Here is a 23,441-nt window from a genome sequence, read left to right on the forward strand (position 1 = left end):
CTCGTCGGATTGTTCCATAATAAAGCTGTTAGCCGCGGTTCTCCGTTCCTCTCCGCTCCATGCCATAAACTTTATTGAATTGAGTGAAATATCCATTCAACGAACCCCATTAACATTAGGGCCGATTTAATATTTACTCTACCTCTCCAGTTGTACGACATATTTCCAATCTATTGTAGTAGTCACGTACACGGAGTGGATGGCGAGAGATTAGTGAACGGAGCTGGAGGTAAAAGTCTGAAAGATAGGTCAACCCGTGCCGTCCTTCGGAGGAAACTAGACCGTGCTAGACCGAGTGGATCTGATGGGGTTGGTTGCCTTTGCCTGTTTTTCTTCGTTTTGCTTCGGCGAACGGCCTTCAGTTATGCGAATGGTTTAGATTGAAAAATATACCTATCTGGAAACTCATGAACGACGCTAAAAAGATGTCCTTCTATCTTCGGTAGGTACGATTTGAACATCCGTTTTGATGTTGTGTAATATGTATATTAACATAACATGATTATGTGTAGATATTGGATGTTTCTTTTAGCTGTTTAAATAATGATGAAATGAGTTTCACAATAGATCTGGATCGTTTAAATACCAATTTGATCAATCAATCATAAATTTATGTAAGGTCCTCAACGTTGCTCTCATATTTGGAGAGAATCTTTCTTATCTTATATATAAAAAATCATAAGGGTTGTGTACAAGACACGACCGCCCGACGTAAACTACGTAAAACAGTTTGGTGAAATGAAGAATCTAGTGCCAGTGCAAGAATACATATTTGCAGCAGCTCTCTACAATACGCGCTCGTTATTCTGCTACGAACGGCAACGTAATTCTGCTACGATGTCGTACTTTGAACAAATTCGTCTCGCCTCAATCTTCCTATGTTTGGTGGCCATGAGAAGAATCGATTAATTCCCAATAATGCATATTTCGAATCACTAACGACCACACGACACACGCCATAGGCTGGAATAACAAAACCAAATAAGAATCTTGAAAGAATTAAACTTGACTGCCACTGAAGCCATCCATGCGAATACGTATTTGTAGCATCTCCCTCCGACGCGCGCTCGTGATTCTGATACGGACGCCAGGCAACTTTATGGCGTCTCCAAGCGGTTAATTTGCGCCTCAATCTTCTTTTGTATAGAATGGAAGCCCTGAGAAGAACCGACTTTTCCAATATCCCATATGTATTTGGAATAAAATTTGCTCAGCAACTCCGCCGATGCTTAGAGATGTCGTAAAATCTCGATTAATCGATTAGTAACTAATCGATTACTCTCGATTCTTGACGATTATTGAATCGATTCATCGTTGAGTAGTAATCGAATCAAATTTAATCGATTATCATAACGATGAATCGATTAATTGAAGTAATCGAAATCTAATAGTTGTCGTAAAATCCCGATTAATCGATTACTCTCGATTCTTGTCGATTATTGAATCGATAAATCGTTGGGAAGTAATCGATTTAAAAATTTATCGATTATCACAACAAATAATCGATTAATCAAAGTAATCGATTAATTTGCGACATCTCTACCGATGCTGGGACCGCTCTCCGCAATATTTCAAATGAAATGCCACGCGCGCGGGGGAAAGCACTTTTCTTATAATCAATAAAGATGGCCCATTAGTCCCGCCTCTTTGTTGTCCGGTGACAAAGGGGCGTGACTACAGGTTTAACTTTATTGATTACAAGAAAGCAGCTCTTCCGCGCGCGCAGGCCATTTCGTTCGAGATGTCGCGAAAAGCAGATCGTAGTCCCACCATCGGCTTCGGCGGAGCTGCTACCGGAAATTTCATTCTCATCGATGGTGTGGTTTATGCGGTCGTTCGCGCTCAGATTAAATTTTCTTGTCTAAAGTACTAATGATTGGCTACCATCAGAGAAAGTCACAACTTAAGTCACGTGTTGAGGTTGAGGCGAGATGAATTTTGTTCAAAGTAAAACTTAATTGCTTGGTGATGGCAGATTGTTTTCCATCGGTAGCAGAATCACAAGCGCGCGTTATAAAAAGACGCTGCCGATAATTATTCGCGTGGATAGCAGTCAAGTGAAATTTCCCATCAAGATTATAATTCTAGTAGGTAGCCTGCTACTTGTTTAAGGTTTTATTGCCATCCATGCGAATACATATTTGCAGCTTCTCCTTCTGACGCGCGCTCGGACCGGCACTAATGCTATGATTCCTCTACCGATACCAAACAATTATGCTTTGTTCTATGAAAAAAGTTTGTCTTATATCAACTTTCTCAAACACTTATCAATCACTGAATCATTGTTCAAAATTAAATCCACAGCAAGAAGAGTAGTTAAGTGCTAGACAAACATCATATAATTGAGCTCAGAATCACGCTAGAATATTTCACTGAAAAATTTTCTAGTTCCTAGCGGTTGCACTATAGACAAATTATTTCAACTTAACCTTTCCCCCAAACATAATGGTGGTTCTGAAAAGATCCGATTCATTCCCAATTATGTGCCTCGCCAACAACAACTACTGGACTGCGCGACAGCCATCTGATGATTCGGCTCTACGCACGTCGTTAATTGCCAGATGTATTGCTGTTGCCATGACCGCCACCACTATCGAACGAAAAATTTTCATCCGCACCACCACAGCCGTTGTCGCTAGGACCGCTTCTGGACGCCTTGGTCCGCTTTCCATGAAATCCAGAATGAAACTGACGCGCGCACGCGAAACACGGGGCTTTTTATACACAGGAAAAACGAAGCAGTGGATCAAAAGGCCCGTACCTTACTGCAATCTGATGTCCGTGTTGGGGATTTATGAACGGGATTGATTATTTTTGAATTTTTCACCCGGTTTGGAAAGAAATAACATTTTCAATAGTTTGCCGTTGATAATGAATAGTTTTACAATACAATTAGCAAATTGGTGGAAAGTTTCCGAATCTATTAATAACAAAATCTCGAAAATCCGTCGAAAGATAATGTCGCCATTACCGTTTGAAATCTTACATGATTTCGTGTCGGTCCCCAATTTGGAAATTTTCATTTTGCACCCTGTATCCGAGGCTTCCCGGGGCCCTCCTTACCTGTGCGGTAAGATGCGCGGCTACAAAGCAAGACCATGCTGAGGGTGGCTGGGTTCGATTCCCGGTGCCGGTCTAGGCAATTTTCGAATTGTCTCGACTTCCCTGGGCATAAAAGTATCATCATGCTAGCCTCATGATATACGAATGCAAAAATGGTAACCTGGCTTAGAAACCTCGCAGTTAAGAACTGTGGAAGTGCTTAGCGAACATTAAGCTGCGAGGCGGCTCTGTCCCAGTGTGGGGATGTAATGCCAATAAGAAGGAGAAGAAGATCGGAGGCTTCCCCTTAGACGTAGTTTACGTCAAAATGCGCGAACAAAAACACGTCCGTGCATGCTGCTGTCTCGAACTGGAATGGGCCACGCGCGTGGGAGAGCAGTTTTCTTATAATCAATAAAGATGGCTCATTAGTCCCGCCTCTTTGTTGCCGGTATGACTGCAAATATTGTGTAACCGTCACACACTCACCAAAGGGGCGTGGCTACAGGTTCAACTTTATTGATTACAAGAAAGCAGCTCTTCCGCGCGCGCGAGCCATTTCGTTCGAGATGTCGCGGAGAGCAGACCGTGGTACCACCTTCGGCATCGGCGGAGCTCCTACCGGAAATTTTATTCCGGCGATGGTGTGGGTCGCGCGGTCGTCGTCATTAACATTAGCAGCGCTCAGTTTAAATTTTCTTGTATGATGTAGGAGGAACGACGGCTTCGGCAGGTTTTGTTCTATTATTGTCAGGGGGGTTTTTGTTGACCAAATTTTATTAAATTTGGCCACAATATTCTTTGATATGCTATGATATGATATGATATTTGATATGAAGTACTAACGATCGGCTACCATCAATGAAAGTGGCTCTGTGACTCGGGGAGGCACTACACACCGTGTTATTTTTCCTATCTTTTGTCTCTTTCTAACATTGTCACCTCGTAATTTTGGAGTGGCGTATTTCGGTTTTCAGTTGTTTGATGTAACTGTAAATGTATCAGCATGTAGATTGCGAGTAAGCACGCGCCGGTGATACTGTTTCAAAATCATATTTGTGTTGGAAAAAAATTAAGCATTAATGATAATCAATAGTATCAATAGAATTGGCAAATTGCTGGAGGGTTTCCGAATCGATTGATAAGCAAATGTCGAAAATAAGATAAAGACGCTACTAGCGTTTGAAATCTATCCTAATTTTTGTGACAGTCTCGAATTTGGAAATTTCCGTTTTAAACCATGTATCTGAGTCTTCCCCTTAGACGAAGTTTACGTCAAAAAATCTGTAGCAAACATCAATACTGACGCCATAAATTTTTTTCAGTCATAATGCGAATCAATTGTTTGCATGGTCTCCTTCCGATACTTGCTTGGGATTCAACTACCGACGTTAGCGTTGCGCTTTGAATAAAGTTCATCTCGGAACCGATTTCTTTTTCAATCAACAGGAAAAATACAAAATTAGTCTCGCGGGAAAACTTCATGTTGTGCCGACAACATCCAAATCGTTGCAAACGCCACATTAGTGAATAAATTGCTGTAGCAATCTTCCGATGGCAGCCTATGCTCGGACCGGCACTAATGCTATGTTTCCGCTACCGATGCCAAACAATTATGCTTTGTTCTATGACAAAAGTTCGTCTAATATCAGCATTCTCAATCACTAAAATCATATAACTCCGAATTACGCTAGAAAATTTCACCGAAGAATTTTCCAGTTCCTAACGGTTGCACTTTAGGAAAAATATTTCAACTTAACCTTCCTCCCAAATATAATGATGGTCCTGAAAAGAACCGATTAATTTCCACTTATGTGCCTTATGACCAGCAGCCACTGGGCTGCGCGACCGACATCCGATGATTCGGCTTATCGAACGCCGTTGATTGCCAGATCGGCCGAAGATGAGACACGGGTGAAAATGATGTGCTGCTGCTTCCACGACCGCCACCACCACTGACCGAAAAATTTCATCCGCACCACCACACCGCTGAGACAGCCGTTATCACTGGGACCGCTTCTGGACGCCCTGGTCCGTTCGCCGTGACATCCAGAATTAAAATGACGCGCGCACGCGAAACACGGGGCGTTTTATACACAGGGAAAACGAAGCAGTGGATCAAAAGGCCCGTACCTTACTGCAATCTGATGTCCGTGTTGGGGATTTATGAACGGAATTGAATTTTTCACCCGATTTGGAAAGAAACAACATTTTCAATAGTTTAACGTTGATAATCAATAGTATCAATAGAATTGGCAAATTGCTGGAGAGTTTCTGAATCGATTGATAAGCAAATGTTGAAAATCCATCGAAAGATAAAGACGCTATTAGCGTTTGAAATCTATCCTAATTTCGTGACGGTCTCGAATTTGGAAATTTCGGTTTTACACCCTGTATCTGAGTCTTCCCCTTAGACGTAGTTTACGTCAAAATGAAATGGTCTGTGTTCGTATCCGCATAACTCGAAAACGGCTGGATGGATTTTTTTCATTTCTTCAGCAGAAACATTCGTTATAGTTTCCGACGGGTTTATATGATATTTCCTAATGCAAAAATTACGAGTAAAGTTGAGCAAACCGTGAATAACTAAAATTGTGATTCCTATGCGAATTTTGCATGGGCAGTTCGGAACGCACATTCTCGCCTACTGTGCAGGACAACGTCTGCCGGGTCAACTAGTCTATAATAAAAATCATTTACATCTACGGATTATTGCGAATTATCTAAATTGAAACCAGTCCCTTGTTGTACTAACCTCGTCTAGTAGACGTTTCAAAATGATCCAACAGTAGCGGCTTGCTATCATCTAACTGCATGTGCTGAGTGCAAGCACGTGTTTTCCTGGCGAGAGCAGCGTGCAAGAGCACGGATCAAGTTTCTCCCAACAGCTTCCCGGTACGAGGGTTTACTCTTTTATCAAACCAATGGCAACCGCAGTCCCACTTAAGCTTTCGCCACGGAAGGACGTTCTCATGTGAAGATGGTGGTCCTATTCATATCTGTCCGTTCGCAGAACTGAGTCGTGCTGAAGCTAACCGTTCCAATGTGAGGTAAATAAGGCAAATAGTGAGTGAATGTATGAAGGTGGCGAAGGTGGGTGCGAAGGTGCCCTGTTAACGTGAACAATGTTACTGCGGTTGACGTTTATCCTCTTGTGGTTCATGGAGCTTTTGGGTGCCGGGATGCTATCGCCGACCGCCTCGAGGGAGTACTTTGAAAATTTCACCGCTGCGGCGGAGTATGCGACGAGGAGCAGGATTTTACGGAGTATAGATAAATCGGTGCTGTTGGTGAATGCAACGAAGGTGTTGAATAGGAATTCCATTAATACCGTTTTCGAACGTGCCCGTCCGGCAACGGGGAAGAAACGCATGCGGGAGGTCTCCATATTGGGGCTGTTCGAGCTGAGCACACGACATGGGATAAGAAAGGAAGGATACAGTGAATTGGCGGCAGCTCAACTGGCAGTTCAGCACATCAATCGGAGGGGACTGCTGCTGGGATACACACTGAAGCTGTTAACCAATGACACAAAGGTTTGTATTCTGATGATGATAGTATTCTTCATAATGGTAACAGATGCTGTTATGTGGTTTAATCCCAAACTATATGTGTAAGAGATTTTAAAATACTAACATTAGTCATTCGATATTTATATCTGCTCCTGATAAAAAAACATACACTTATCGATATCACTATCAAACTTGATTTCAAACTATCAATAATGTTCAAAATAGTACTGTCCATATTGAACAAACTACTGTAGTGCTCAACAAATTCAGTAGACTCAGCCATATTTAAATTCAGAATAGCATCCACTGATCGAGCAAAGGGTACTGTGTCGAAGCGTTCTTCGAAATGAACAATTACGCTGTCCATTACCGGGATGTAAACGTTGCTTTTCCAAAAATCGTATGGCAAAAGTTCTTCAGCAGTCTCAATGTATCCAGCCTTACCTAATGGAGATTCAACAACGAAGTCGTCCAACTTTCGTGGTTGCTTACGTCGTTTAGCGATGTTACCTATCAACAGGAATGCAGAATTATATTACATGTTTGTTTTCATGATTTTTGGTTTAGTATTACTTATATTATATTATATTAGTAACATTTATAATTCAACTAGAAAATTACCTGGCTTTAGCTCAATATTATGATCCAACGAAAATTTCTCTATTTGTTTCCATATTACTGCAAACTGATCTCGATCTGCCTTGAGGGCGGCAACAGTGCCAATAACAGTATCGGTAGCCTGTCCAAGGGATGCATTTTTCGCTTGAAAGTATTTTGTTAGCACGTTGGTCACTGAGAGAACCTTGTGGAAAATTATCAAATTTACCACGAATTCAGCCTTACTGATAAGTGTCAATAATCCTGAAGCTTCTACGGCATTCTTACTGCGGAACTGATCGGCTTCATCCTCCAGTGCATTCTTGATTGCTTCAAAATTTACCAAGACAGCATTACAATTATCATATCGGCAACTCCAGCGTGTTGTGCTGAGACTGTTGAGTTCTCGTACTCCTTCGACTATGCCTAACTTGGCTCGTATCTCTTTCAAATGGGCGTGGTTGCCTGGCTTGGAAAAATGCACATGTAATGCCTCCAGTACACTAAAAAAGTTGGTGGATGATTTAATATCCGAGCAAGCATCCACGACAACCAAATTTAGCTTATGAGCCAGGCAATGGATGTATACGGCGTGGGTATATATTGTTCGCATTTTAGCTTGTAATCCCCCACGGGAGCCTGACATGACACTTGCACCGTCATAGCACTGTGCAATCATTGGTACGCCTTCGATTCCCAACCGATCTAAGAAGCCTATAATTAACTTTTTGAGCGACTCTGCATCTCTAGAAGATGAACAGTCCAGGAATCCTAAGAATCTTTCTTCCACTTCTAAGCCTTTCACGTAGCGGATAACTACTGACAACTGCTCCTCTTTAAAGCTTCTTGCCTCGTCTACCATGAGAGCAAAGAAGCCGCATTGTTGAACCTCCTCAACGATTTTAGAAATTGCAATTTCACTGGCAATTTCAATTATCTCATTTTGTAATGCAGGACTGCAGTAATTAACATGACGATCGAATTGGGATGAAAATTTCTCATCAAATTTTCCCAAGACTTCACAGAATTCAAGAAAGTTTCCACGATTTTTGGAAGTAATTTCTTCTCGATGACCTCTCAGAGGCAAACCTTATCGAGCAAGACAGAGAATCACGCCCATGATTTTCAGCAAGTAATCTCGGTTGTGCTCCACTACCTCGAGATGTTTCGCCATTATCAACTCCTGTACATTACCGGATGATTTTGAAAGTTTGTATGCCACAGATCTTTCCAAACACTGGACGTGAGCAGAACACTCCTCGTGCTTTTTTATGGATTCTCCCAACTTCTTCCATTTAGAAAATCCAGATGTAACAAACTTCTCATTTTGATTGCGCGTCACTCCTGTTGAGAACATTCTACAGACATAGCAGAAAATTTTATCGGCGGAAATACTGTACTCTATCCAGCTATGCGCATCAAAGTATTTAGCTGAGAACGATCGCATTCGATCTCCATGCAATGCTTTTGGGAAATTGACTCGTGGTTGTGAGGGACCGGACTGAAGGCTACCTAAATCCTTTGGAACATCGTCAGTGGATGACGTTTGTCCAGTTACTTGCGATGTACTTGGTTCATTATCTTCTGATTGATGTATTATGTCCAGGGAATCAATATTCGGGCAACGCCTAACAATATACTCGTTGTCATCGACAGAATTTGTTACTGACAAACGCACCTAGCGACAAACCTTTATCTGAACCCGAACACAATATGACAAGAATCATTTGCCTTGCATGCTTTTATATTTCCGAGAATACGATGCTAATTTTGTAATCATTGTTCGATTCTCGAATATTTCCATAAAAGCAGAAACTATGATAGCATAAAACCGAAATTTGCTCTAGAAATAATGCAAAATAACAGGTAGAAAGGCTAGCAACACACAGATAGAAAAAGTTGTTGAAATTTACACGAAAGTAATGCACATAAAGGGAATGCCAAAAAGAGCGTAAATTTAAACGATATTATCACCTGAATGTATGCAATTTGTATAGCATTATGTCACTTTTTATACGAATAAGTGTCATAATGCTTTGTAAATTGCATACATTTAGGGTGACTTACTTCCATACTTGTTGGAAAAGATCCATGTACGCCCAGAATAGTGTAATTTTCCACGTCTTTATTATTTACGCGCTGATTACTTTTCATTATTTTTTTCTGTGCATGATTGTCTTCTTTTTTGTTGCTGACAAAATTTTTCGGATCTTTGTCATTATTATCTCTGACAAAAACAAAGCTTTGTCGTTGGTTCGCTTTTATCGCTTGTTTCGCACGCGCATTCCAGAAAAATTGATTCCCTGATTATGTCGATACTCGATAGAGCTTTACTGCATATTGTGCCATCAGCAGCTAGCTCTGAAAATCAAAATTTTAATATAAATTCCTTAAATTATTCGAAGAAGATGACGATTTTTGAAGTTGTTGCTTTTAGTCTCTCAGGATCGAAAAGGTAGTGTCATGTCCCTTTATTCCTTAAAAAATCACAAAAGACGAGTAAATACTCTTCCATTTAATATCACCACTTGGTTGTAACTTCACAGATACATATGTTGGCCTCAACAGTAAGATCGTGTTCAGTTTCTCTTACTCAACTTGCCTTGAAGACACCTAGTGTAAATAGTAGAAGCAGCAACCATTTGTCGAGTCGAATAAAAAACGAGACACTGTAAACGGCCTCACTGTTGAGGTCGAAATATGTATCTGTAAAGTTTCAATCAAGGGGTATAATATTAATTCGTCTTATGATAAACGACGATATTCCACTAAAAGCTCTAAAATCTTTCATATGCTTAAAACCCCGTTTTTGATCCCGAGAGACGAAAATGAACAGCCTTAATCCCATTTTGTTTCAATACTACTGTCTATTAGCACACCATGAAATTTTTTTTTCATTCTGATCAGAACAAAGTAAAATGTAATATTTATTTTGAAGTTATTAAAATTTTCTGGGGGGAGGGGGCAGGCTCCCCCCGGCCCCCACCTATTTACGCCAATGTCCATACTGCGTACGAATGGTAACCACTCGAATTATGTTATCTGCGCCTAGGTGGATCTCCGTCATTCGTCCCAAGTGCCACTGCAACGGAACTCAACGTGCGTGCGATCCGCTCAACAGCGATGCCAGATTGCTTCAACATCAATTCCGTAGATTAACTCAAAAATTTTGGCCAGCCCTATTTCGGCGCTCATCCACAATACAAGATAACAATAAGACCACTAAACTTCAACACTTATTTACATTTACATTTTCATGAAAATCCAAAAACGAAAGAGATTACTAGGCACGGTGCCCTATACAGATTTCCACACTCGTCATAAAGGCAATTGGCAGTTGATATACATATTTTTGACAGTAACTGCTTCCAACGCTGAGATTATCATTTCCGCATTTATAGAACTTTTATTGATTCAACATAAAGCTTAGTATTTGGCCGCAATTATTTGCCGAAAAAGTACATAAAAAGGTGGTTCAGGTTTTATTATACAGGGAATTTAGTAAACTTTGAAGGTAAAAATATCAAAAAATTATTCATTGGCATTTCGGATGAATTCTTGGACTTTTCTATCCATACCACTCGTTATTTTTTGCACAGTAGAACGGTCAACTTTATCTGCCATTTTTTCGCACCACTTCTCCATATAAGAAGAATTTCTGATTGTTTTCCACCATTTCTTTAGTTTTTCTCTGAAAATTGCCTAATATTTTTCGTTGGGGCGAAAGTTTTGGCATTTTGGTAGGTTGATAGTTTTTTCAATAACGTCATTATCATTCGGTTCATACCATTCCTTTACATCCCGTCTGTAATGGCAGCTTGTTAAGTCAGGTCAAAGAAACACCGGACGGATGGCAAAAAACGCTTCTGGAGACATTCCTTCTTGTATATTTGCCCATTTATGGTTGCTCCAATGATGAAAACTTTAGTTTTCTTTCCACAACTGCAGATGTTTTGACATATCATCAATTTGTGGGCAATCTTGCCAGCATAGACATATTTGAATTTTCCTGAGGCATTACCCTTCCTTTTGGCAAGATAAAACTTGTGTCCCGGGAATGGAAAGTCAATTTTAATATTAATGTCATCGCCCAACAAAATACATCAATCGTATTTCGTCAGAACTTGCTCGACCAGCAATCTTGCGTGATGTTTGGCAACCAGGTTCTTTTTCAGAGTTCTATTGGGATGCTTAATGACATCATACGACTTGAAACCTTTGCGCCGACAAATTATTTGAGCTGTGCTGTACGACGCAGTTAACTCTTTCGCTAAATCACGAAGGAAATCCTAGAATTGTTCCGAACTGCTCTGCAGACTTTCACTTGTAGTTTCTGGTCATATGTTCCATTACTACGTCTTTTTTGTTCTACGTGATCCAGCAATAGTGTTTCTCGATAACTTTTGACAGTTTTTACAGTCAATTTCGGTTATTTTAGATACTTTGAAATCATTCCTTCTGACCATGTTGGATTTCCAACGTGAGTGTGAAACATTTGTTCCCATCTCTTCCGTTCCATTTCCGATAACTTGTGAACGTGAGCATCAATACTGATGAAACTTTCACCATAAATTAAACAAACCTTCCGCAACGATGTGATGTGTTTTACTTCTCGGTACGGCCACCAGAGGCGCCGCAGTAATTGGAAAGAAACGGCCAAATACTAAATGGATCAAGCTTTAGAATTAGCTCTTTAGTGCTAATAGGTTTGAGCATTCTTGAATATCGACCCTACATGGGAACAATCCCGAGAAAAGTTTTCATATTTTAAAGACGGAAATGCTCGGATGACAATCCGTAACTACGAAATAAGCGAGGATAGCGTTGGGCCGAACCCAACACTATGCCTAAATTGGATTGCTTCGCAAAGTTGTATAGGAGTAAGACTGTACAGATGTAAAAAACTGGATCCTTTCTACTAATTACACTTGTTGGAGTGAATCCAGTTAGGCTATGCAACTGGTACTTTAGTTTTCTCAAATTTATGCAGATCTCTCTTCAATTTAGGCAGATGATGAAGTTTTCAACACTTAGGAGATCATCTTGACCATTGTAAATTAGTACTGGCGGTGCCAGAGTTGTGATAATGTTCGTTCACCAGCAATTTTGACGTAATTAGTTCATTCATAATTTGGCCAGTACAGAAGTTAAACAAAACCCTATTTTGACGCTGAAATTAAGATAGAAATTAAGTAAATACCCTAAAATATCGACATTATAATCCATATTTGGTTCCTCGAAAAAATTCTTGGAATATTCATCCTGGTGTTATTTCATAAATTTATCCAGAAATGCTTTGGAAAGTCTTCCAGGAAATATTTAAAATAATTCTATATGCAATACTCCCAGGAATTAATTCGGTAAGCCATACACATATTTCTACCTTCAACTTTTTTTAAAGGAATTCCTTCGGAATTTAGGTATTTCATTAAAAAATATTCCAGGAATTCATTTTAAAATTCAAACAGGACTTCTTTTAAAAACTTCTCCGCAAATGAAATCAGAAATTGTTATTGGAAACTCACTAGCTGCCGAAAATTTCTTCGGAAATGTCTATAGGAAAACCAAATTCCGCAAGGAATTGTTCTGGAAATTCTAAGGATTTTTAACGGAAATCTTCCAAAAGGTCCTTCTATAACATTTTCAGAAATTCCTACAGGAATTCCTTAAGAAATAATTTAATTAATTCCCAGAGCATTCGCTACAGCGAAAATTATATTTTTTTTCTGAAATTTATCCAGCTGAATTCCCTCCAAATAGAAATGTTTTTTTTTGGGAATGGATGAAAAAATGTTAAGACGAAATTCTATGAATATCCGAACGAATTACAAAAGGAATTTCGAAAAGATTTTTGTAAAACAATTTTCGAAATTCTTAACCTTCCGGGACTCGCATGGTCCTGGATCGGTCACGCAGTTCCGCCTCTGTTGTAAACGACACGCGAGCTTTTTTCGGAGGTGTTGTACTTTTTACAACGATGCGAGTCCTGGAAGGTTAAATTTCTTCAAGAATTCTTTGGATATTCAGCTAAGAGTTCTCCTCCAGAGATTTCTTTGGAGAACCCTCACGAAATTACTCCAAAAATAAATCCTGAGTATTCTTGGGAAATTCCTCCAGATATTCATTTGAAAGTCTATTAATTTGGAAATTCTTTGAGAACTTCCTTCAGAACTGCCTCCATCATATTTATTTTAGAAAACCTTAGGGAGTTTTATATGGATTTCTTAGAACTTTCAGAGGATTTCCCGTAGAATCTTTCGAAGAATCTTCTGGATAAATTCACAAAGGATGGAAGAATGTTCAATGAAAATTATTTGGAACTCCTGGTGGAGCTCCCGAAAGTATTTCTGGAGGAATTTACAAATGAATTTTTGAAGGATTTTTCAAAAAAAAACTCGAGCGGATTTTCAAAAAGTATTCTTGAAGGAATTTCTGAGAAATTTTTTGAAGATATTTTGAATGGAGTTTCTAAAAAAATTCCTTGTGGAACTTCCGGATGAATTCTTGAAGGGATTTTGAACCAATTTGCGATGGAAGCTCTAATGGAATGCCTAGTTTTTCCAGATATTTCTTCGAGAATTACGTCAGGATTTCCTTCAGAAAAATTTCATTTTCTCATCTGTGTGTTCTGTTTTTATAGCACTAGGTAGTTAGAATTAAATGAGGTAAAAATCATTAATAAATTAAATATCACAGATACTCTAATTGAAATTAAAAGTGCACATTAAAAATAAAAATTTGTAGATTTCCGCAGAAATTTTAAAATTTCCGTAGTTTTTACCTAGATCTAAACTAGATCCGTAGAAAGCACTCAATTCCGTAAATCTACGGAAATTTCCGTAGATCTGGCATCGCTACCGCTCAATGTTAGCCAACAGAATGAATTTTCTTTGCAATCGTAGAATTCTAACTTCATACATGTTCAACATAGAGTCCTATAAGAAGAGTAACGTCATGTGCCACGTTTGACAGGTCTCCTGCTCGTTTGGAACGCGCATTTGTATGGAACTGACAGACGATTTTGTTCCAATTCTGACACTTGACGACACTGTTATTATAGTCACTGTAGTTCAACAGAAACCAACACTCATACTCTTGTCATAGTCGTCACAGACGATGCGTAGTCCGTGCTTTGCTTGCATCCGAAAATTAACACACACACACACACACATTCGCATCCGTACCTCCTTTCTTTTTTTCATTTTTTTCTGCATCTTCATCATCATCATCATCATACTGTTCAAAACTAGTACGACAATCTAAAAGATCCAATATTCATATTGGAATCGAAAAACACATTTTTATCAAACACTCATTGCTAACAATGAACACTATGAACACTACAGGCCTTAAAGTGGCACTAATGTAGCTGTCCCATTGCACTTAACGAAAAACAACATTAACGAAAAACAACATCATGAGACATGCTTATTTAGAACAGCCAGGTTTTCGAAATGCTTATTTACAGCATGGAGCATATGCAATGCCAGTATAATGCTACTACAGTGCTTACTTTAATGCTTATCTGTTACCTGGGTATGATAGCATAAAACCGAAATTTACTGTAGAGATAATGCAAAATAAGGGGATGAAAAGTTAGCAACAAAATTGTCTTCTTTTCTGTTGCTAACAAAATTTTCCGGATCTTTGTCACTATTATCACCGCTAAGCTTTTTCGTTGGTTCTCTTTTGTCGTTTGTTTCGCAAGCGCATTTCAGGAAAATTGATTCCCTGATCGTCTTACATCTCGCAACCCATTCCTGCTTAGCGTTGCATAATTTATGGATGTTTCTTTTGATTAAAGGATTATCATTTAGATGAAATTGTGTCTTCGGACTATATTGAGGTGTTAAACAATACCAAATACAATTTCGCTTCAGTGATTTGTTCGCTAAGTGCTTTCTAACACCAAATTACTCATATTTAAAAGGAGAACTTGTGATAATTTTCGATTTCTGTCCCTTTGTTCTGCAACATAAAGCACTTTATACAATAGGAGAGGTTGGCACGGCAAATGCTGGGTAAAGCGTACCATTGGTACTTCGCGTACCTGAAAGAATAAAATAGACCCCATCTCGCGGTCCTTAGCCTCTTACCCAGCAACTCCTATCCCTACCTCCTCGCGGTGCTGGCCGGGATACGAGCAACCTTAGGGAAGATCGGGTAACCAACCCCGGTGGGAACCCATGGTCGTATGCTGACAGGGAAGGGGGGGGTTTGCTCCTCTCCGAAGGTGCAAATCTTATTGAGCGTCTGTTCTCCATGTCAGGATCGGCTCACAACAGCGTCTGTTCTCCATGTTAGGGGCGGCTGATCATCGTCCGAGTGCCAGCGAGGGACTCTAAGTGAAACTGTGCACCATGGTCCACCGAAAATAAGGAGGAATGGTCCTCCGGAAATTTAGGGGGTTTGGTGTCAGGCCCTGCAAGCCAGCCTTTAACAAATCTTAAGCAACGAACAATCAACAAGAGAGTACGGACCGGAACCATCGGCGAAGACCACTGCGACGAAAAGGGACTAGAGATTGGAAACTCGGTTCGTGGAACTGCAAATCTCTCAACTTCATCGGGAGCACACGCATACTCGCCGATGTGCTCAAGGTCCGTGGATTCGGCAGCGTAGCGCTGCAGGAGGTTTGTTGGAAGGGATCAACGGTGCGAACGTTTAGAGGTAATCATACCATCTACCAGAGCTGCGGCAACACACACGAGCTGGGAACAGCTTTCATAGTGATGGGCGATATGCAAAGGCGCGTGATCGGGTGGTGGCCGATCAATGAAAGAATGTGCAGGTTGAGGATCAAAGGCCGGTTCTTCAACTTCAGCATAATCAACGTCCATAGCCCACACTCCGTAAGCACTGATGATGATAAGGACGCATTCTACGCGCAGCTGGAACGTGAGTCCACCGAAAATAAGGAGGAATGGTCCTCCGGAAATTTAGGGGGTTTGGTGTCAGGCCCTGCAAGCCAGCCTTTAACAAATCATAAGCAACGAACAATCAACAAGAGAGTACGGACCGGAAGCATCGGCGAAGACCACTGCGACGAAAAGGGACAAGCGATTGGAAACTCGGTTCGTGGAACTGCAAATCTCTCAACTTCATCGGGAGCACACGCATACTCGCCGATGTGCTCAAGGTCCGTGGATTCGGCAGCGTAGCGCTGCAGGAGGTTCTTTGGAAGGGATCAACGGTGCGAACGTTTAGAGGTAATCATATTATCTACCAGAGCTGCGGCAACACACACGAGCTGGGAACAGCTTTCATAGTGATGGGCGATATGCAAAGGCGCGTGATCGGGTGGTGGCCGATCAATGAAAGAATGTGCAGGTTGAGGATCAAAGGCCGGTTCTTCAACTTCAGCATAATCAACGTCCATAGCCCACACTCCGTAAGCACTGATGATGATAAGGACGCATTCTACGCGCAGCTGGAACGTGAGTACGACAGCTGCCCAAGCCACGACGTCAAAATCATCATAGGAGATTTGAACGCTCAGGTTGGCCAAGAGGAGGAGTTTAGGTTGGCCAAGAAGAGGAGAGCGACTGAAGCAAACTGATGTCGCCACTGCATACGCGCAGCATCTCGAAGCAGCGTTGCCGGAAGAGGGTGAGCTCGATGGGGCCCCTCTTGAGGACTGCTGGAATACAGTCAAAGCAGCCATTAACGACGCAGCGGAGAACAACGTCGGGTATATGGGTCGAAGTCGACGGAACGATTGGTTCGACGAAGAGTGCAGACAGATTCTGGAGGAGAAGGACGCAGAGCGGGCGGTCGCGCTGCAGCAAGGACCCCGACAGAACGTGGAACGTTATAGACGGAAGCGGAGGCAGCAGACCCGCCTTTTTCAGGAGAAGAAACGCCGCCTGGAATAAGCGGAGGGCGAGGAGATGGAACAGCGGTGTCATTCTCAAGAAACACGCAGGTTCTACCAGAAGCTCAACGCATCCCGCAAAGGCTTCGTGCCGCGAGCCGAAATGTGCCGGGATAAGAATGGGAGCATCTTGACGGACGAACGTGTGGTGATCGAAAGGTGGAAGCAGCACTACGAGGAACATCTGAATGGCGCGGAGAGTACAGGCAGTGAAAGTCAAGGCAGCGGAGGAGATGACTACGCCAGTTTAGCGGACGATGGAAGCCAACCAGCCCCCACCTTGAGGGAAGCTAAGGATGCCATTCAACAGCTAAAGACCAATAAAGCAGCTGGTAAGGATGGTATCGGAGCTGAGCTCATCAAGATGGGCCCGGAAAAGCTGGCCACTTGCCTGCACAAACTGATAGTCAGAATCTGGGAAACCGAACAGCTACCGGAGGAGTGAAAGGAAGGGGTTATATGCCCCATCTACAAGAAAGGCGACAAACTGGAGTGTGAGAGCTTTCGAGCGATCACCATCCTTAATTCCGCCTACAAAGTGATATCCCAGATCATCTTCCGTCGTCTTTGTCACCATTAGTGAACGAGTTCGTGGGAAGTTATCAAGCCGGCTTCGTTGACGGCCGCTCGACAACGGACCAGATCTTTACTGTACGGCAAATCCTTCAAAAATGCCGTGAATACCAGGTCCCAACGCACCATCCGTTCGTTGATTTCAAGGCGGCATACGACAGTATAGACCGCGTAGTGCTATGGAAAATTATGGACGAGAGCAGCTTTCCCGGGAATTCTTCTGATAATTTATCCGGGAGATCCTCAGAGGATCACCTGGAGGAACTGCCGGTAAAACTCCCGGAGGAATTCTCATAGAAAGTGCCGGTGGATCTCCCGGAGGAATTCCCGAAGGAACTACCTGAGGAGCCCCCGTAAGAACTCCCGGAGGAATTTCAGGAGGAACTCCTAGAAGAACTCCTAGAGGACCTCCCGGAGGAACTCCCAGAGAAACTATCGGAAGACCTTCGGGAGGAATTTCCAGCTAAATTTCTGAAGAAAGCCTAAATGATTTCCTAAAACAGCCTGAATGGTTTCCTGAAAGAGCTACTAGTGCAACTCCCGGAGGAATTCACGGATAAACTTCCGTATGAATTGCCGGAAGGAACTTCAGGAGGAATTTCTGAAGAAAACTCCAGGAGAATTTCCAGAAGAATTCCAGTAAAAAATCTTGGAGAATTCATCTTATAGATAAATCTCGTCTAGCTAAAACCTTTGTAGAGGTATGTAGCTAGAGATGCTGGGTCATTAGGCTGAACGATCATTAACCAGAATGAGAACTGGGGAGTAAGAAGTGAATAGTGCGCAATGAGGAAGAAGTAGAGAGCAAGAAAGAAAAAGGAGGAAGAAGTAAGAAGGGAGAAGGAAGAAGGGAGAAGCAAAAAAGAAGAAACAAGAAGGAAGAAGCAAGAAGAAAGAAGGAAGAAGGAAGAAGGAAGAAGGAAGAAGGAAGAAGGGAGAAGGAAGAAGATAGAAAGAAGAAAGAAGAAGGAAGAAGGAAGAAGGAAGAAGGGAGAAGGAAGAAGGAAGAAGGAAAGAGAAAGAAGGAAGAAGGAAGAAGGAAGAAGGAAGAAGGAAGAAGGAAGAAGGAAGAAGGAAGAAGGAAGAAGGAAGAAGGAAGAAGAGAGAAGGAAGGAGGAAGAAGGAAGAAGGAAGAAGGAAGAAGGAAGAAGGAAGAAGAAAGAAGGAAGAAGGAAGAAGGAAGAAGGAAGAAGGAAGAAGGTAGAAGGAAGAAGGAAGAAGGAAGAAGGAAGAAGGAAGAAGGGAGAAGGAAGAAGGAAAAAGAAAGAAGGAAGAAGAAAAAAGAAAGAAGAAAGAAGGAAGAAGAAAGAAGAAAGGAAGAAGGAAGAAAGGAGAAGGGAGAAGGAAGAAGAAAGGGAAAAGAGAAAAGAGAAGAGGGAAGAAGGAAGAAAGAAGAAGAAGGAAGAGGAAAAAGGAAGATGGAAGACGGAAGAAGGATGAGGGAAGGAGGAAGAAGGAAGAAGAAAGAAGGAAAAAGGAAAAAGGAGGAAGGAAGAAAGAAGACGGAAAGAGGAAAAAGGAAGAAGGAATAAGGAAGAAGGTAGACGGAAAAAGGAAGAAGGAAGAATGAATAAGGAAGAAAGACGGAGGGAGAAAGAATAAGGAAGAGGGAAGAGGGAAAAGGGAAATAAGAAGAAGGAAGAAGGAAGAGGAAAGATGAGGGACGGAGGAAGAAGGAAGAAGGAAGAAGGCAGAAGAGAGAGAAAAAAGAAGGAAGAAGAAAGAAGGCAGAAGAAAGAAGGAAGAAGGAAAAAGGAATATGGAATACGGAAGAAAGAAGAAAGAAGAAAGAAGGAGGAAGAAAAAAGAAGGAAGAAAGAAGAAGGGAGAAAGAAGAAGGGGTAAGGTGGAGTGAGAACTTCTCATTTTTCACTTCTTGCTTCTTTCTGCAAATTCGGCCTAATGTCCATTCGGCCTAATGACCGTTAAGCCTAATGTCTATTCGGCCTAATGACCTTCGGCCAAATGGCCTTCGACTTATTGGCCTGACACCGTAGCTGGACCATCATCATCATCAGAAGACCTCCCGGAGAATTCCCTGAGGAGCTCCCAGAGAAATTCTCGGAGGAGCTTCTGGAGGAATTTCTATCACTTGTCGTAAGACGAGTTTGTACAATCCCATTTAATTCCACCACTCATTTGTACCTTGACAGATACGTATTTCGACCTCAACAGTAAGGTCGTCTTAAGTGTTTCGTACTTGGCTCGACTTATAATTTCTATATAATTTTCTGATTAAGCCTAAATGAATTCTAGAAAAAAGACTCAACGACTTCCTGGAAGAAATTCTGGAGAAATTCCCGGAAGAATTTTCAGAGAAACCCACGTAGGAAATGCCGATAGATTTATCTTTAATTCCTGGAGGAGTTCTTGGAGGAACTGCCGGTGCAACTTCTCTAAAAATTCCCGGAGGAACTCCCGGAGAAATTTTCGAACAATCTCCCAGTGGAAATCTTGAAGTTTCCACCGGAATTCTTTTGGAATTTCTTTGGGAAATAATCTAGGAATTCCTCCGAAAATTCCATTGTTGATTTTATTTTTTGTATAATTCCTGTTTAAATTTTCGGTGGAATTCCTGGAGAAATTCTTTGAAATTTTCACAAGAAATTATTCAAAACTTTCACGGAAATGTTTACTGGCAATTCTGCGGATTTTCCATTATTTTCAATGAGAAACAGCATGAAAATTTTTTCTCAAGAATTCCCTGCAGAACTTATAAAGGAGTTCGCGGAGGATTTCTTGGAGTAAATAATGGTGGAATTTTCGGATCAATTCCTGCCGAAATTGCTGGAGAATCCCCGATCCCCGAAGTTGCTGGAGAATCCCCGATAGAATTCCTGGAGCAATTGTCGAAGGAATTCCTGGAGTAAGCTTGCATATTGTTTTACTGCCTATTATATATTAAATATTATTTCAGAGAGGTTTTTTTTAGAGATTCAGATTCTTGGTAACCGTCTAAGACGAGCTAAGTATTCTCCATTTAATTCCACCAATTATTTCGATATCTTTGCAGATATGTATTTCGTTAAAGAGTTACAATATTTTTTCTGAGATGTATGGTTCTAGTTTTCTAAAACTTATGGAAGAAGGCTGGTTATTGATAATTGATTATTGGTTATTGATTTGGTTTCAAAGTTTTTAGAAGAAAATAGTACCAAGCACTTATATTCATGTGTTTTTAAAAAACTACTGTAAAGTTACGATTCAGTAAATCTAGAAAAGTTGCTACGCCCATGGGAATGTTAGTGTGTAGTTATTGTTGCTATGGTTAGACCTGTATAGAAATCGAGAAAAACCTCTGCACCCCCACAATACCACAGAAAGGAAATTTCGTGAACTCGGTAAGGTAGATAAACAGAAGTATAGATCGAGGTTACACTTAGAAAAGTGATTTATTCTATGCGACACTATATGATGTAGTCTTTGACAGACCTCCTGTCTATTAGTCACTAGACTGCCGAGCTCGTCTCTAAAAGTTGAGCAGCTAAACAAGGATATGAGAGAACAATCGCAGTCTAAGAGTTTATTGGAATCTGGATGTAGGAATCACAAATACACCTACGTTTGCATAAAGTCTTAAAAGTTAGGAAGAAAAAGTCTGAAATTCGGAGTCTTAAGACACTCCCACGTAAACCAACACCACCAACAGGTAGTCGAAGACTCCCCCTTTCTGTCTATGGTGATGGTTTGTGTGGGAGGGTTATCAGATTCGACAAATCGACGTATTAATCTTTGTTTACAAAATCACATACGTCCTTTTGAATAAGTATCCGAGTTATGTAAAAATGTTTGAAGAACATTTCTTCTATGAACACTGGGAACGTAATGATTGGCTTAATAGTCATAGCGAGTTTTATATCTTATCTGAGAATGTCCGAAAAATCTCTTGAAATCCGAGAGGATCTTTAAAAAGTCCATAAAAAGTATTCTATAGATTTGATAATTTAGTTTTTGTCCTACCTGCATCTCGGAACGTGGCTGCGCCTCTGATCAGAGCCTTCGCCTTAGACGTAGTTTACATCAAAACTGTTAATAATAATCTGATAAATTGATTAACTAATTGTCAATTTCTAATTTCAGTGCGATCCTGGTGTCGGCATTGACCGTTTCTTCCACGCCCTGTACACACATCAGGACAAGCGAATCATGATGGTTCTCGGATCGGCCTGCTCAGAAGTCACGGAAAGCCTCGCAAAGGTTGTCCCTTACTGGAATATTGTCCAGGTGAACTTTTGTCTGTTCCTTATGAAAATGTGTATGATCCATTATCTCATTCCGGTTTTGCAGGTCTCTTTTGGCTCGACATCGCCCGCGTTGAGCGATCGCCGGGAGTTTCCGCTCTTCTACCGAACGGTCGCCCCAGATTCATCACACAACCCTGCCCGGATCGCTTTCATCAAACATTTCGGGTGGGATACGGTGGCAACCTTTTCGGAAAATGAAGAAGGTCACTCGTTGGCGGTAAACGACTTGGTGACCGATCTTGAACTGGCGAATATCACGTGTGCGGTAACAATCTCGTTCGCAGAAACCGACTTCAAGGAGCAGCTCAAACTGCTAAGGGTATTTTGTTGCACCACCAAAGACCCCGAAACACTCTCCCCCTTCTGCCAGCTATCTATTGTTCCCCGTAGTATCTTTATTGTGCCGTTCAAATCACAGTACGAATGCGGTTAATGAACACTCACATAGTTAGAGAGCATTGATTGTTGTATTCTCGACCCTCACCGTAGAAACCCTCCCTCAGTAATAGTAGTGCGTAGTATTGTAATGTTTATCTCCCGGAGTGATCGTGAAGATTAGGTAAGATTATTCGTTTCTTAAATAATTAAGAAGGGTCAACTGTTTTCATGAGACTTAATTCTCTGCTTTCAGGACAAGGACATCCGAGTGATCATCGGAAGTTTCTCACATGAAATCGCTCCAAAAGTGTTTTGCGAGGTATATTTGTTATTGTATAGGCATTGAAGCAATAATTGTTTAAATTTCGGAATCTTTTCAAGGCCTATAATTTGGGAATGTTTGGCGCCGAGTACGCATGGATTCTTCAGGACACGCACATTTCGTTTTGGTGGCTTGAGCAAAACACTGCTTGCCCTTTAGCAATCTTACTAAGAGCCGTCGAAAACGTATTGTTTGTATCCAGCTACAACAGTATCGTTGGGATGGGAACGGCATTAAGCGGATTGGTACGATAACGTCGATGCCTACCTCTTCAGGATAGTATAATCATGATTTCCTTTTATAGACAAACGATATATTCCTTCGTAAACTGGCTGAGATGAACGTCACCGAGCCTGTGTCGCAATTCGCTCCGCAGACTTACGATGCGGTCTGGGCCATTGCATTGGCCCTACGAGGAGCAGAACGAACGTGGACCCAGCTGCCACACGTCAATCGAACTCGTCTTGCTCACTATGACTACACGAGATTCGACATAGCCAAAGAACTGCTCAGTCAGTTCGACAGTCTGAAATTCAATGGGATCTCCGGACCGGTTTCATTTGTTGGAGCCGATCGTGTAGGCACTACTTCTTTCCACCAGATCCAAAATGGAGGTTTGCAGCTCATTGCGTTCTACCATCCGAAGAATAGCTCTATGGATTTCGGCTGTCCCAAATGTGGAACGGTGCAGTGGGAATCTGGACAAGTACCGATTGCGAAACGCGTTCTGAGACTTCGAGTTGATACCATTTCCCCGTTTGCCTTCTACATGGTGGTAGTTTTGTCCATGGTCGGGATTGGATTATCGCTTCTATTTCTTGGATTGAATCTACGGTTCAGGAAACTCAAGTAAGACATGCCTATCGGGTAGGGGCTCTTATTAAAAACATATTAATTTC

General features: G+C 41.4%; 1 protein-coding gene across 3 annotated transcripts in view; it reads left to right on the top strand.

Annotated features, from left to right (window-relative positions):
- LOC134218316 (gamma-aminobutyric acid type B receptor subunit 2) overlaps nt 1-23,441 on the top strand; it is a 66,963-nt gene that overhangs the window by 41,689 nt on the left and 1,833 nt on the right. For all 3 annotated transcript variants that reach the window (XM_062697257.1, XM_062697258.1, XM_062697256.1), the window contains exons 2-7: nt 6,056-6,578; nt 21,679-21,822; nt 21,886-22,161; nt 22,474-22,539; nt 22,602-22,787; nt 22,847-23,391. In XM_062697257.1, the coding sequence (XP_062553241.1) occupies nt 6,168-6,578; nt 21,679-21,822; nt 21,886-22,161; nt 22,474-22,539; nt 22,602-22,787; nt 22,847-23,391 (1,628 nt within the window). In that variant the 5' untranslated portion in view covers nt 6,056-6,167. The remainder of the gene's footprint in view (nt 1-6,055; nt 6,579-21,678; nt 21,823-21,885; nt 22,162-22,473; nt 22,540-22,601; nt 22,788-22,846; nt 23,392-23,441) is intronic.

The sequence above is a fragment of the Armigeres subalbatus genome, chromosome 2 (assembly GCF_024139115.2).
Source record: "Armigeres subalbatus isolate Guangzhou_Male chromosome 2, GZ_Asu_2, whole genome shotgun sequence".
Lineage (NCBI taxonomy): Eukaryota > Metazoa > Arthropoda > Insecta > Diptera > Culicidae > Armigeres > Armigeres subalbatus.